Here is a 16,503-nt window from a genome sequence, read left to right as displayed (position 1 = left end):
TATTTGGGAAAGAAACTAGAAAAAGATTTCAAATGATACTTACCCCCTAATTAATGGCAGAAAGTAGGAATTCCACTTTTGATTCTATGTATAAACTTTGCTCTAATTTGTAGCATTAAACAATTTTCACATGTGGACATAAAGTGGAAAAACACACCAAAAACTTGTGTTATAACGTCTATATTGAGATACGAAAGCACATAAATAGCATAATTTCTACAATATTCATATAGTGACTCTATTACCAGTGGTTCTCAACCTTTAACCTACTTCAGAATGACCCAGAAGGCCTATAAAAACGCAGACCACTGAGCCCCATTCCCAGAGTTTCTGATTCAGTAGATCTGAGGGAGGACCTTAGAACTATATTTCTAACAAGTTCCCAGGTGATGCTGACACTGCTAACCTGGTCAGCCCTCTATTCTGACCAAGCCAGAATAAAATTTCACATTATATCAGTACCTTCAAAGCAAAGACAGAGGATCTTGGAGAGATATTACAACCTAAAGAAAGTCACTGAACTCTAAGTCCTCAATAGAAACTGAAAAAACTTCTGACTGATCAGTTACTATTATAAAACACAAAGAATTAAAAATGTACCTACTATTACAGTATAAGAGCTCCTACTAGGAGTAGTAGTTGGTTAGTTAGTTTTAAATTGGTAGGACAGATGTATTAGCATACTGGAGTGAGAGTAATAGTCATGGGCACCAGTCTGTATATCATACACGTGGAATGCAGAACATTCCATAATCCATTTAAATGTAGCTTAAGAGAGTTTCAATCATAATGACAAGAATAAACAGGTTAATTCTTAGATGTCTACAATGATCATGCCATGTCCAGTAACATCTTCTTCAAATATAAAAATATATGAAAAATAGGGCACCAAAGAAAATACTAAGATTCCTATTACCACCATAAAATATTGTCAAGTGCTTGCAAGTACATTTAGATGTTGTTCACAGTAGAGAACTTACAAGGACAATCACCAAAAAAAATAAAATAAAATAAAAGTAAAATATATTAAGCTTTTTATTAAGTTAGTATAATTCCTATGATGGTTAGTATATCTCAGTCACAACTGCTGATGCTTTTTTAAGTTTTTATAATCAATATATGGAAGGCATGCAATAATAAGTTCTTCTTTTGTACATCCCTTCAGACAACATTTTTCTGAGTATCCTCTGCGTTTTCTTTGGGGATGATTCCCCCAAAACAGATTGCTTAAGGTTTTAATTTTGTTTGTATTTTTCTTCTGAAATTCTACAATCTCATGAATATATGGACTGATATCTTGTGATGAGGAAAATATCTCTTGTCTTGTCTTAAAAGGCAAGTTAGGCTTTTTGTACTGATGCTCAGGCAGTGACTGCATCTTCAAATTGTTTATTGCTTCTTCCTGAGAGGCAGAAGTAGAGACTGTTGAGAGACAAGAAAAAAATCCTACTTTATTAAAATCTTCCTTTAGCTAAAAATTTAATCATAATGCTGTAATACTAGAGTCAGCTAATTTTGAAAACACAAGTAATCACATTTTAACTAGTAAAATGGTTATTTGAAAGCAATGTATATTTTTAACTAAAATAGTTGTAGGTATTGTTTTCCTATAAAAAAGGCCTAGAAACGTTTGCACATTTTTATGCAAAAAATATTTTTGAGATATAACTCATATGCCATAAAATTCAGCATTTTAAAGTACACAATTAATATATATTCACAAGGTTGTGCAAACATCACCACTACCTAATTCCAGAACATTTCTATCACCCACAAAAAAACCCCCACCCATTAGCAGTCACTCCCATTTCCTTCTTCCTCCAGCCCCTGGCACCTACTAATCTACTTTCTATTCTATGGATCTGCCTAAATCATACCATATGTGGCCACCTGTGTCTGGTTTCTTTCACTGAGTATAATATTTTCAAGGTTCAACCATGTTGTAGCATCTCTAGCAATACTTTATTCTTTTTATGGCTGAATAATTTTCCACTGTATGGATATATCACATTTTGTTTACCTGTTTATCAGTTGATGAACATTTGGGTTGTTTCTACTTTTTGACTATTATGAATAGCACTGCTCTGAACACCCACATACAAGTTTTTGTGTGAACACATTTTCAATTTTCTTGGACATATACCTAGGAGTAGAACTGCTGGATCATATGGTAAATTTGTTTAACTTTTTTAGGAACCGCCACACTATTTTCCACAGTGGTTGTACCATTTTACAATCCCACCACTAGGCTTCCAACTGCTACACATCTTCACCAACATTTGATATTTTCCATTTTTTGATGAGAGCCATCCTAATGGATGTGAAGTGGTATCCCATTGTGGTTTTGATTTGCAATGACCTTGCAACTAATGATGTTGAGCATTTTTCATGTGCTTATCATATATCCTCCTTGTAGAAATGTCTATTCAAATCCTTTGCCAATTTCTAATTGAGTTATTTGTCTTTTATGCACATTTTTAACTAAGTGGTTAGTAGAAGCCATTTTGGTTTTTGTTGAAATATAAAGAAATGGAGAAGTGATATGCTCAATGCACTGATTATTTCTATTATACTGCTCTTACTCAATATTACTGATAATATATTAAAATAACACCAGAAGGTAATTAATTGGCGGCTTGTTGGATTTCCATCATTGCCCTTGCCCATCTACAGTCCCTTTTGGGGGATATATTTGCCTCTAGCCACTGCTGTAGAGTCACCCTTAGGCAGTCATAGGGTGATTCCACCTTATATCCACAGATGAATAGTCAGGAGGTTGGCACCTGACCCCAAACAAACCAATCTACTACAGTGGCCAGCAATCCATGCCATGCGAAAAATAAGTTGGCTCAATCAGATTTCCTCTCTTTAAAATTAGAATTAAGAAGTAATGAGAACAAGATGAGTTAGAACCAAAACTGAAAGGATACTATGAAGCTTATCATGACAAGCTAAAGTTATATAAAGGAACATAGATATTAGAGGAGAAAAGATTCAGAGAGCGAAAGAGAGAAGGTGATTTTTAGCACTGACTTGATTCCTTAGGCTTTCCAGGGCCTTTCCAGATCCATTTACAGATCTTGTTTTTTTTTGTTTGTTTTTTTTTTAAATATTAATACACTAAAGGCTCTGGGAAGTCTTTTTTTTTTTTTAAGTATTTATTTATTTATTTATGGCTGTGTTGGGTCTTCGTTTCTGTGCGAGGGCTTTCTCCAGTTGTGGCAAGCGGGGGCCACTCCTCATCGCAGTGCGTGGGCCTCTCACTATCACAGCCTCTCTTGCTGCGGAGCACAGGTTCCAGATGTGCAGGCTCAGTAATTGTGGCTCACGGGCCCAGCTGCTCCACGGCATGTGGGATCTTCCCAGACCAGGGCTCAAACCCATGTCCCCTGCATTGGCAGGCAGACTCTCAACCACTGCGCCACCAGGGAAGCCCCAGATCTTGTTTTTATAATAACTATCCTCCGCTTTTTTCTTGAGGGTATTTAGAAGAAACTCTGTCTCTTGCAGTGACAGTCCTATTAGAATACTCTGTAATAACTTTGTATTTAATAAATGCCTAAGACGAAATGTGGAATAGTAAAACTTTAGGACAGATATTAATCTCTTCTAAAGTATCAAATAAATAATGTCATCTAAGACAGATAAATATGTGATCAATTAAAGTGTGTCACAATGAACAGAGTACACTGAAGGGAAAAGTGAATTAGGTTGTCTAGGCAGGTTGAAGAAAGACCTTCCTGGATGTGATGTGCCATGTTCTGTCACTTAAAGGGAAAAAAAAGGCAGACAGTAAGAAGGAAACTTGTTCATGAATGAAGGCAACTAGAGACTAGTTAATGAAAAGTACATGTCAAATTGGAGAGGGAACTTAAAGCGAAACAAGCTGTACTCATCAGGAAACAAGAAAGGTTAAAAATGAGTATTCAAATCAATGAATTTGAGAAAGAGCAACAGAGATAACCCAAATAAGTAAGAAGGAAAGAAATCAATGAAATATAGAAACAAAACAATATAAAGGTTTAGAAAACCAAAAGTTGGTTCTTTTAAAGGATTAATAAAATAGAACTTTAGCCAGACTAATCAAGAAAAAAAAGATGAAAATGAACAAAATACACTAGGAAAAAAAGGACTACAATACAGATACAACTGCAGTTCATACAAATCAACATCAAAAAACAAAACAACCCAATCAAAAAATGTACAGAAGAACTGAACAGACATTTTTCCAGAGAGGAAATGCAGATGGCCAACAGGCACATGAAAAGATGCTCAACATCTCCAATCATCAAGGAAATTAGTCAAATCAAAACCACAGTGAAATAGCACCTCATACCTACCAGAATGGCTATCATCAAAACTAACACAAATAACCAATGTTGGCAAGGATGAGGGGAAAAGGGAACCCTTGTACTGTTGGTGAGGATGTAGACTGGTGTAGCCACTGTAGAAAACAGCCTGGAGGTTTCTCAAAAAACTAAAATTAGAACTACCATATAACCCAGCAATTTCACTTCTGGGTATATATTCCAGAAGAAACAATACACTAATTTGAAAAGATACAGGCACCCCAATGTTCGCAGCAGCATTATTTACAATTGCCAAGATATGGAAGCAACCTAAGTGTCCATCAACATATAAATGGATAAAAAAGATGTGAGATATATATATATATATATATATATATATATATATATATACACACACACACACACACACATATATGTATATATGTATATACATACATACATATATATATGTATGTATGTATATATAATGGAATATTACTCAGCCATGAAAAAGAATGAGATTTTGCCATCTGCAGCAACATGGATAGACTTGGAGGGTATTATGCTAAATGAAGTAAGTCAGACAGAGAAAGACAAATATTGTATGATATCACTATATGTGGAATCTAAAAAATACAGCAAATAGTGAATATAACAAAAAAGAAGCAGTCTCACAGATATAGAGAAGAAATGAGTGGTTACCAGTGAGGAGAGGGAAGGGAGGAGAGGTAAGATAGGGGTGGGGGATTATGAGGTAAAACAATTATGTATAAAATAAGCTACAAGGATATATTGTACAATACCAGTAATATAGCCAATATTTTATAATAGCCAATATTTTATAATAACTATAAAGAGTATAAAAGTTGTACACCTGTAACATATAATATTGTACACCAACTATACTTCAATTAAAAAAATTTTTTTAAACCATAAGCCCATTTCACTTACAAATGTTTGTTTGAAAGTCCCAAATAAGGTATTAGTTAACTGAATCCATGAACGTATTTTACAAATATATTAAGAAAGTGTTTATCCCAGAAATGCAAGATCACAAAATCTATCAATGCAATTTACTATATTAATAGACTCCCATCCTCACTCTCAGCTGGTTTTGCTTTCTACTTTATGAGAAAATTGAAGCAATCAGAAGAGAACTTGTATTTGCTCCCTTCACTGTTTTTTTACTCATCTCTTAACATCCGTACCCATAATTCTGCCTTCTTAAGTATTTCCATAGATGAATTATCCACTCTAAAACCAATTCCTCCACTTATGGACTAGACCTATTTCCTCCTGCCCACTCCGGGATATCACTCCAGCAGTGCTTCTCTTTATCTTTCTTTCATCATTATTTTTTCACTTCTAGTGAACCACTCCTATCAACAAACAAATGTGCTATTTCTCCCACTTAAAAAAAAAAAACAAGAAACACTTCTCTTGGCCCTGCTTACCATCCAATTTCTTTTCTCTCCTCTGTAGCAAAACTCCTTCTGTATTTATTAATTCATTTCTCTTCTCTTATTCTGTCTGAAACACATTCTATACAGGCTTTTATTCCATCACTCCACCAAAACTTCTCTTATCAAGCTCACAAACGACCTCTATATTGCTAAATTCAACAGCCAACTCTCATCTTATTTAACTAATAAAACAACACTCCTTCTTGATATGCTTTCTTCACTTGGTTTCCAGGATACCACATTCTCTCTCCTTCCCACCTAACTATTTGCACCTTTCTACCTCCTTTGCAAGTACTTCCTCTTCAGTTTTTTTAATGTTGATGTCTCCCAGAGCTCAGTCCTTGGTACTCTTTTCAATCTATACTTACTTTCTTCATGATCTCATCCAGTCTTATGGCTTAAAAAATTATCTATATACCTATGGCTCCTTAATTTCTTTCTTCAAGCAAATTTTTTCTTCCAAACTCCAGATTCATATATCCTACTTGCTACTCAACATCTCCACTCTGATGTTTCAAACTCAACATGTTTAAAACTCCACCTGAACTTTTCAAACTCAAAATGTCCAAAGCTGAACTACTAATACTGTTTTCCAAACCTGTTCCACTTGAGGCCTTTCCTATTTCAGTTGATAGTAACCCTATCCTTCCAGATGTTCAAAGCAAAAACTCTGAAATCACATATTTTTTTAACATATTGGAGTAATTCCTGATTTTTCTTTTTTCTCATATCCCACATCATATCTGCCCAAATATATCTAGATTATAACAGTTTTCACTGTTTCCACTCACTGCTACCATCCTTATCCAGATGCTATCCTCTCTAATACCTTCCTAACAGGTCTCTCTGTTTCTACTCTTGCCTCCCTACAGTCTATCCTCAACACAGTGGTCAAAGTGATCCCTTTAAAATGTCAATTATGTCACTCCTCTGCTCAAAAACCTGTAACGACTCCTTGCAAATGTTGTAAGAAAAAAAAAAAAAAAAGAAGAGTGGTATAAAGTTTAGAAAGTGAAACTATTAAGATAGTTCCACATAATTAATGGATTAAAATCAACCTATAAAACTCAACTGTATTTCTCTGACCAATGATCACTAACTAGAAATATAATTAACAAGTATTTACAATAGCAACAAAATTAAAGTATTAAGCATTAACTTAACCAACAATACAGAAAGTCTCTATAGAGAAAACTTTAAAATTCTAATGACAGAATACAAAGATATTCCATGTTTTTGGTTGGGGTGACTTTTTGTTAAAGAGATGTCAATTCTCTTCAAATTATTCTCTGTAATTCCATGCATCCCACTTAAATTCCAGATGGATTTTTATAAAATAAATTCAATAAGCTTACTCTTAAATATATATGTAAGGATAAAGGCAGAGGATTAGTTCAGTCAATCTTAAGGGAAAAAAATAAACATTGGAGACTGGCTGTCCAAGATAAATGACATCCTACAGAGTCATAGTACTAAAACAGTGTAGTAATAATACAAAGTCAAACAAAAAGACCAACTGAATAAAATAAGAATCTCAGACAAACTTAATAAACAATAAAAGTGGCTCTACAATCAATGGGAAAAAACCAATTGTTCAGTAGATAGTATTCAGAAAATTATTTCCTCATGTAGAGAAAAGTAAGACACTGAGAAAACTAAGATAGTATCCCTAGCCAGAACAGAACCAAAAATGGGCCCCAGAATTAAGGACCTAATGAGAACAGTAAAACTATAAAGTTAACAGAACAGAAAAGGAACCTCTAACACTTTTGAAAGTTTTGTTCGTACTTTTGAAAGTATGAACAATAAGGCAAAACACTTATCATCTAATTGTATAAAAATTAAGACTTTCTGTCAAACACCAGTAGACAGATGACAGAATAGGAGAACATATCTGTAATATCTAAAACCTACAGCTGATTACTATTGTATCTAGATTTTGAATAACTCTTACAAATCAACTGGAAGATGACAATTCCAACAAAAAGTGAGCAAAATGTATAAACAGGAAATTTTCAAAAAAAGGAACCCAAGAGGCTAATATGTATATGAAGAGGTGCTCAAATTCAGAGCAAATTAAGACAAAAATGAGACACTATTTCACGCCTGTGGCACTGGCAAAAGTTAAAAATTGTATAATGTTAATTCTTGACACGGATACAAGAACACAGGAATCCTCATGTACTAGTGGTGCAACTATAAATTGGTGTAGCCATTCTGCAAAGCAATCTGAATGCACCTCAAGTAAATTAAGCATACATATATTTTATGATACATCAATTCTACCCCTAGGTATATATCCCAGAGAAATGTCCACACAGATCCATAAGGGGGCATATACAATGATGCTCACTGCAGTGTTATTTATAGTGGCAGGGAGTTGAAGGCTATATAGGTTAGATGTTCATCACTAGGAGAAAGAATAAGTAAAATGTGAGGAATGCGTATGAATATTATGCAGCAGTTTGAAGCAATGACTAAAAGTTCACATAGCAATAATAAGATACAGATCTCAAATACCATTTAGATATATTTTTAAAATACATGTACAGGAAATAATGCACAATTTGCAATAAAACGTATACAAACAAAAATACATAATAAAACATTGGAATGGCTGCCTATGGGAGGAGGAGAATGGGCATGAAGAAAGGAGATATGTGGAGACTAATCATCTTCTAACATACCATATAATTTATTTATGTTTATTGTCTATCTTCACTATTCTGTAAGCTTCATGAAGGCAAGAACCTTCACTGCCTCCTGAGTGAAACTGTTCACTCTTATATCCCAGGCAGCATGAATAATACCTAATATACAACAGGCACACAAATTTTGTTGAATTAATATATAAATAGAGAGGTTCTGCATAGCCAGTTGTGATAATGATATCTAAAGAAACAAGCAAATGAGCAAAAAAACAAGAATAGATGAATGAAGACCAAGAATGGGGGAATACAGCCTATCTAACTGGAATAGGGGTTATGGATTATGAAAAACTGGTGATGAAACTTTGATGATTTCACTTGGCACTAAGAGTTAGGCAGCACCATACTCAGCCAGAATTTAGAAATATGACGTTAGCTTCATGGTACCACACTATGAGGTAGGCATGAGACATGGCCCATACATTCAGGATCCACTAACAAGAAGCACACATCTCAAATTCAAGTTATGCATGCGTAGTCCTGAAAAAAAGCATTTTTGAATATCAGTGTATCAAACTATCTTTTCCTGTGTCAGACTCAAATAGATCATCAGAAGATTAAAATTGTTGATAATTGACTTGATCTAATATAGAAATATATTCTGCTGATATAAGCTAAATAAAAATTAATCAACTTTACAGCAACATTCACATGTAAAAGAAATTGCATACTTATATGTTCTACATTGGAATTCTATATTGGAAACACATACCTCCCTACAACTTCTAAATTAGTCACTGGAAATTAATAGGACAGACTACATGTCGTCTTTCCTTATAAATTAAGAATTCTTTAAATTTTAATACCCATTCATATTGATAACCTAAATCCATTTTTCATTCTTCCATATATTTTAAATCAACCATGGTTTTATTGCCACATGATATTTCCACTTCAGCGAACTGTCCTTTATATAGTTCCCATAGTAACATGTTTAATGAGTATGAGAACTCTGAAATATTATCAGATGTATTTTCATTTCCTACGAATCCTGTTTCATTGCAGATCCCTCCTCATTGAATTAATGACATGTTCTCCTTCAGGGGATTGTGAATAATACCTGAGACAAAGGAGTCATTAATCAGCTCTGAGTTTTAAAGCTGACTTTTTATTAATGAGAAAAGAGTCTCCTCCAGAGTAGGCTTTGTCGAGAAAAAGGATTCTAAACTCTTTTTCAATAACAAACTCAAGCTTGGATGACTGAAGGTAAAATTTTGAGTAGGGTATAGGTAATGAGAGCACAGTATTTGATGTGAGAGAAATGCCCACTGAACATGAAGTAGAAAGGGTAGGTCCACCTTGCATTTCTGGGAGAAAAGAATAATGAAGAAATAGAGAAGTGAACTAGTCCCTTGTTACTCAAAGAGCGCTGTCCAACTAACGGAATAAGCATCACCTGGGAGCTTATAAAAATGTAGACTCTCAGGCCCCACCCCAGACCTACTGAATCAGAATCCGTATATTAACAGTATTCCCCAGGTGATTCATATACACATTAAAGTGTGAATATCAACTGAACTAAGGTACAATTTAGAGACTGGTGAGAAACAATTCCTTCTTTGTAAGAGCAGGATAAAGTGAGTTTATATGTAGGCGGTTTTGATGGTGGAAAATGATCACGATTCAGTCTGATGCTTTCTATTCTTTCTGTCTTTAAAAGTTTTCATTCCCCTTATATGTAGATGGCATGATACTCTATATAGAAAACCCTAAAGACTCCACACAAAAACTACTAGAACTGCTAAACAAATTTAGCAAGGTAGTAGGATACAATATTAACATACAGAAATCTGTTGCATTTCTTTACACTAACAATGAGATACCAGAAACAGATAGTAAAAAAAAAAAAAAAAAAAAAAAATCCCTTTTAAAATCATATCAAAAAAAAAAAAAACCTAAGAATAAACCTGACCAAGGAGTGAAAGACTTATACCCTGAGAACTATAAAATATTGATAAAGGAAACTGAAGATGATTCAAAGAAATGGAAAGATATCCCATGCTCTTGGATTGGAAGAAATCTACAGATTTAATACAATCCCTGTCAAATGACCCAAGACATTTTTCACAGAACTAGAACAAATAATCCTAAAATTAATATGGACCTACAAAAGACCCAGAATTGCCAAAGCAATCCTAAGGAAAAAGAACAAAGCTAGAGACACAACCCTCCCAGACTTTAGACAATACTACAAAGCTATAGTCATCAAAACAGTGTGATACTGGCACAAAAACAGACATATGGATCAACTGAACAGAATAGAGAGCCCAGAAATAAACCCACACACCTACAGTCAATTAATCTTCAACAAAGGAGACAAGAATATACAATGGAAAAAAGACAGTCTCTTCAGCAAGTGGTGCTGGGAAAGCTGGACAGCCCCACGTAAATCAATGAGGGTAGAACACTGCCTCACACCATACACAAAAATAAACTCAAAATGGCTTAAAGACTTAAATATAAGACATGACACCATATAACTCCTAGTAGAGAACATAGGCAAAACATTCTCTGACATAAATCATACCAATGTTTTCTTAGGTCAGTCTCCCAAGGCAATAGAAATAAAAGCAAAAATGAGCAAAGGGGACCTAATCAAACTTATAAGCTTTTGCACAGCAAAGGAAACCATAAACGAAACGAAAAGACAACCTACAGAATGGGAGAAGATATTTGCAAATGATGTGACCAACAAGGGCTTAATTTCCAAAATATACAAACAGCTCATATAGCTCAATATAAAACAAAACAAAACAAACAACCCAGTCAAAAACTGGGCAGAAGAACTAAATAGACACTTCTCCAAAGAAGACTACAGATGGTCAATGGGCACATGAAAAGGTGCTCAACATTGCTAATTATTAGAGAAATGCAAATCAAAACTACAATGAGGTATTACCTCACACTGATCAGAATGGCCATCATAAAAAGTCTACAAATAATAAATGCTGGAGAGGGTGTGGAGAAAAGGGAACCCTCCTACACTGTTGGTGGGAATGTAAATTGGTACAGCCACTATGAAGAACAGTATGGAGGTTCCTTTAAAAATTATTGGGGTGGCCAAAATGTTCATTTGTTTTTGTTTTTTTTTTTCCTGTAAGATGGCTCTGGTAGCGTTTAGTTGTCTTTAACTTCATTCGAAACAATTTTGTTAGTTTGTATTGTGACAGCTGTCATATCAGCATATATTAAAAAAAAAAAACTTATCAGGGACTTCCCTGGCGATCCGGTGGTTAAGACTTCACCTTCCAATGCAGGGGTTTGGGTTCAATCCCTGGTCAGGGACTTAAGATCCCACATGCCTCTCGGCCAAAAAACCAAAACATAAAACAGAAGCAATATTGTAACAAATTCAATAAAGACTTTAAAAATTGTCCACACCAAAAAAAATCTAAAAAAATACCACAACCTATCAAAATTGGTGAATTTTTGTGTAGCCATTTTAATATTGAAGATGGAAGAAAAACAGCAACATTTTTGGTATATTATGCTTCGTTAATATTTCAAGAAAGGTAAAAATGCAACTGAAATGCAAAAAAAAATTTGTGCAGTGTATGGAGAAGGTGCTGTGACTGATCAAATGTGTCAAAAGTGGTTTGCGAAGTTTTGTGCTGGAGGTTGCTCACTGGACGATGCTCCATAGTCAGGTAGACCAGTTGAAGTTGATAGTGATCAAATCGAGACATTAATTGAGAACAATCAACGTTATACCATGCAGGAGATAGCCGACATACTCAAAATATCCAAATCAAGCAATGAAAATCATTTGCACTAGGTTGGTTGTATTAATCACTTTGATGTTTGGGTTCCACATAAGTTAAGCAAAAAACCTTCTTGACCATATTTCCACATGTGATTCTCTACTGAAATGTAATGAAAACATTCCGTTTTTAAAACAAATGTGACAGGCGATGAAAAGTGGACACTGTATAATAAAGTGGAATGGAAGAGATCGTGGGGCAAGTGAAATGAACCACCACCAACCACACCAAAGGCCGGTCTTCAGCCAAAGAAGGTGATGTTGTGTATATGGTGGGACTGGAAGGGAGTCCTCTACTATGACCTCCTTCCTGAAAACCAAGCGATTAATTCCAACAAGCACTGCTCCCAATTAGACCAACTGAAAGCAGCACTCAACGAAAAGCGTCTGGAATTAGTCAACAGAAAACACATAATCTTCCATCAGGATAACGCAAGACCGCATGTTCCTTTGATGACCAGGCAAAAACTGTTACAGCTTGGCTGGGAAGTTCTGATTCATCTGCCATATTCACCAGACACTGCACCTTCAGATTTCCATTTATTTTGGTCTTTACAAAATTCTCTTAATGGAAAAAACTTCAATTCCCTGGAAGATTGTAAAAGGCACCTGGAACAGTTCTTTGCTCAGAAAGATATAAAGTTTTGGGAAGATGGAATTATGAAGTTGCCTGGAAAATGCAGAGGGTAGTGGAACAAAATGGTGGATACATTGTTCAACAGTTACTGGTGAAAATGAAAAAAGTGTCTTTTATTTTTACTTAAAAGCCAAAGGAACACATACAATGGAATATTACTCATCCATAAAAAAAGAATGAAATAATGCCATTTGCAGCAACATGGATGAACCTAGAGATTATCATACTAAGTGAAATAAGTCAGACAGAGAAAGACAAATATCATATGATTACCACTTATATGTGGAATCTAAAAAAATGATACAAATGAACTTATTTACAAAACAGAAATAGACATAGAAAATAAACTTATGGTTACAAAAGGGAAAAGGGGGGAGGAACAAATTAGAAGTAAAGGACTAACAGATACACACTACTATATATAAAATAAATAAAATAAGGACTTTCTGTGTAGCACAGGGAACTATATTCAATATCTTGTAATAACCTATAATGGAAAAAAATCTGAAAAAGAACATATACAAATATACATATATAACTAATCTAATAACTAAACTAATATTATATATAAATATAACTGAGTCAATTTGCTGTACACCTGAAACTAACACAACATTGTAAATCAAATACACGTCAATAAAAACATTTTTATTCTCTTAGCAGCAATAATCTTGTTTTATTCATTCACTCATTAAAGAAGAATAAGTGCTTATCAGAATATAGCCAATACTTTATAACTTTAAATGGAATATAATCTACAGAAATTTTGAATCACCATGTTATACACCTGAGACTAATATTGTAAACCAACTATACCTCAAAACAAAAAAAAGAATAAGTGCTTATAATGGGCTAGGCAATGTTTTAGTTTGTTTCAGTCATCTACATTAGGGTCTCTCTTTTGGCACGATAGTCTAACTCCTTTCCTTAATTTCAGAAATCTTGACTTTTGCAAAGTTTGTCCAAATCGAATCAACTGAATTACTATAAAGGCAATAACTTCAATGACACTACACTCTATAGACCACAGTCTACAAATAAAGTGCATTTTCTTTTAAAATGGCAAACATACTGGGACTAAAATGTGTTAGTCACAAAATGTAAAAACAGAAGATAAGAATGGATCTGAAACAAAAATATTCTTCCTAAAGACTGCTTAAAAACATTAAGTATAAATTCAATACATATTAAGCACATACCCTGTGCTCAGCCCTCTGCTAGACATTTCAGATAAAAACATACATGAGCAATCCCTATAATATGGTATGGCATACAGGGCTGGCCTTAAGAGATGGAGACTTGCCAGTAGCACAAGCCTAGTGCTTAGAAAGACCCTGCATTTTGTTTAATGCTCTGTTGTCCCAGTCTTGAAATTCTCAATAATTTTATCTTTTGACTTGTATGTGAAGTCTGATGGGACAGAGGACCATGCGTTTGAGAAGAGGAGATACGCACAAGAAAGGTAAAAAGCTATATATTTTAGTACCTTTAACGGTTTTTCCTGCTTTTCGAACAAGGGGCCCTGCATTTTTATTTGCACTAGGCCGGGCCAATTATGTAGCAGGTCCTGATTACAGTTAAATATTATAGTTAAATATAAATAGTTAAATAGAATTATGTGTTAGATATTGCGGTAGAATTGAGACTGGAGTGAGTAGCTATGAAATGGTCAGTGATGAGTTCACAGGGAAAATGATACCTAAATCAGGCTTTGAAGGACAAAATGGAGTTTGCCAGGTGACAAGGGCACTGCAGAAAGGGAAAGCGAGGGAAACAGCAGCATTCGTATACAGATGTGTAGACTTACATGTGTACACTTCTTTCCTCCAAGTTACAAAAAAAAAAAAACTTCATAGATGTTTTGTATATGTATTAGGCACAAATTCCATTTCCTGTATAAGTTCCATGCCTGGCAGAGCAAATTCGGGAATAAGAAATGTACACAGATGAAAAAACATGCCTTTGGTTTACATTTTTACCTGGGTTTGTCGCTCTCCTCCAGACCGGGGAAGTGGTTTGGGAGCTTTCCAACCAGTCAGGGATGAAGGTTTCAACCTTCTCCGAGGCCTGGGAAAGCAGCTGTGTGAAAGGCTTTTCCTCCTCAATGTGGCTCCAGTTAACACTGCCACAGAGTTTTACTATTTCTTGCAGTAGATGCCTGCCGCACAATTTCCTGGCTCGACTAATGTCGTTCAGCTCACGGGAGACCCGAACCAGCAGGAGCCCGACACACAAGCAGAGGAGCCGCGGCATCCCTGGACCGCCAATACAGACAGGTCCACCGAGAGCCCTAACTGCCTTCTGCCCCACGGCTGCGCGTGCGCACCTGGCGACCCTCCGATTTTCGCGTGTGGACCTCGCGAGAACTTCAAGACTAGGTGAGCGGCGCTGGCGCCTATACTTCCTGCGTTGCACGGGGCTCTCAGGCCGTCCCAGGTGGCTGGCTGTTAATTCTTAAAATGACTGATTAGTTTTTCTTGCCATCCTCACTAGGGAGACTCATTAAATGAAATATGGGGCCGTAGTTAACGCATCCCTCTAGTGGAATGCGTTTCCCGCCTCTTTTGCCTGTTGGGACGTCGCTTCCTTCGAGGAACCTTTCATTTTCTTCATGGCGTTTATCTCGGTAGGTTTCCTCACATTTATTTGTGCGCCTGTTTGATAATTTCTTCCCCTAATCCCCGGGTTTCATGAAGGCAATGCCGGCGTCTGTTCTTGCTTCCCATTGTACCTCAGGGCCTGACGCATAGTTGGCAATCAAATATGTCGAAACATGTGTGCACGTTTTAAAGTCAGATGCAAAGCTTTCTGAGGAAATTCCTACCAGTTCTGCAGGGAGAAATGGGCCTTAGCCTCAATCTCCAGAACAAAGAGAGGACTTGGGATAATCTAGTTCTTTTGTTTATAGATTATAGAGGATTGTCCATTGCCAAATTATTAGTGTCAAGTTTAGTACTAGCCGGTTATTTTATCAGCAAAAGTGAGTTTATTCAGGAATAGCCAGAGGAATGCAATTCAGGACATGTGAACCATGACGGGCCGTATGCAAATCCAGAAAACGAGGAAGGGAACTTGCTTTTATAGAGAAAAGGGGGGGAAGGTGGGAGGGGTTGTGATAACCAAAGAGTCCACTGAGGAAGCTGGGAGTCCAAAGTATGGGATCTTCTCCTTGGCTGGGCTGCTTAGTCTCCGATTGGCTGGGATATGTGGGCCGGAGAGAAGCTTTTTTTCTTCCTGCTGGATTATAAGTAGAGGCGCCGTCCTCTTGGATATGTAGGCAACTGTCTCTTCCTGTGTGGGGCAATTGATGATGCATGGCAGGGCCTGAGAGTGCCCCCTTCAGGTCTATCTTGGCTGCAATTTTAGTTGATGGTGTGACAGGGCCTTGTAGAGGATTTGTCTTCTAAGAATATCAGCATTTCGCTAAATTAAGAGGGAAGGGGCAGGTAAGTGCAGCATAATCGCTATAGGTTGCTTTGTCATTTTCAATGAAATTTTATTTTATTAGTGTGTCGTCGCTGAAGGGTGTCCTAGCAGCCACAAGGGGGCAGTCAGGGGCCGTCTCAGGAGTAGCCAACTTCAGGATGCCAAAGCCTCAGAGGCTCCCCCAATTGTCAATGCTATTCTCACCTCTTTCCTTTACAAT

The 16,503-nt window shown here is 36.0% G+C and overlaps 1 protein-coding gene across 1 annotated transcript; it reads right to left on the bottom strand.

The window, feature by feature from the left end:
• Nucleotides 1-1,014: 1,014 nt before the first annotated feature.
• Nucleotides 1,015-15,181, bottom strand: INSL6 (insulin like 6). Its single transcript, XM_036856856.1, has 2 exons — nucleotides 14,837-15,181; nucleotides 1,015-1,422 (listed from the first exon to the last, which is right to left on the bottom strand). Exons 1-2 carry the CDS (start codon nucleotides 15,108-15,110, stop codon nucleotides 1,079-1,081), a joined length of 618 nt encoding a protein of 205 aa, XP_036712751.1. The 5' UTR covers nucleotides 15,111-15,181; the 3' UTR covers nucleotides 1,015-1,078.
• Between the last annotated feature and the right edge of the window lie 1,322 nt (nucleotides 15,182-16,503).

The sequence above is a fragment of the Balaenoptera musculus genome, chromosome 6 (assembly GCF_009873245.2).
Source record: "Balaenoptera musculus isolate JJ_BM4_2016_0621 chromosome 6, mBalMus1.pri.v3, whole genome shotgun sequence".
In the NCBI taxonomy this organism is placed as follows: Eukaryota; Metazoa; Chordata; class Mammalia; order Artiodactyla; family Balaenopteridae; genus Balaenoptera; species Balaenoptera musculus.
This window is presented reverse-complemented; position numbering and strand designations above follow the sequence as displayed.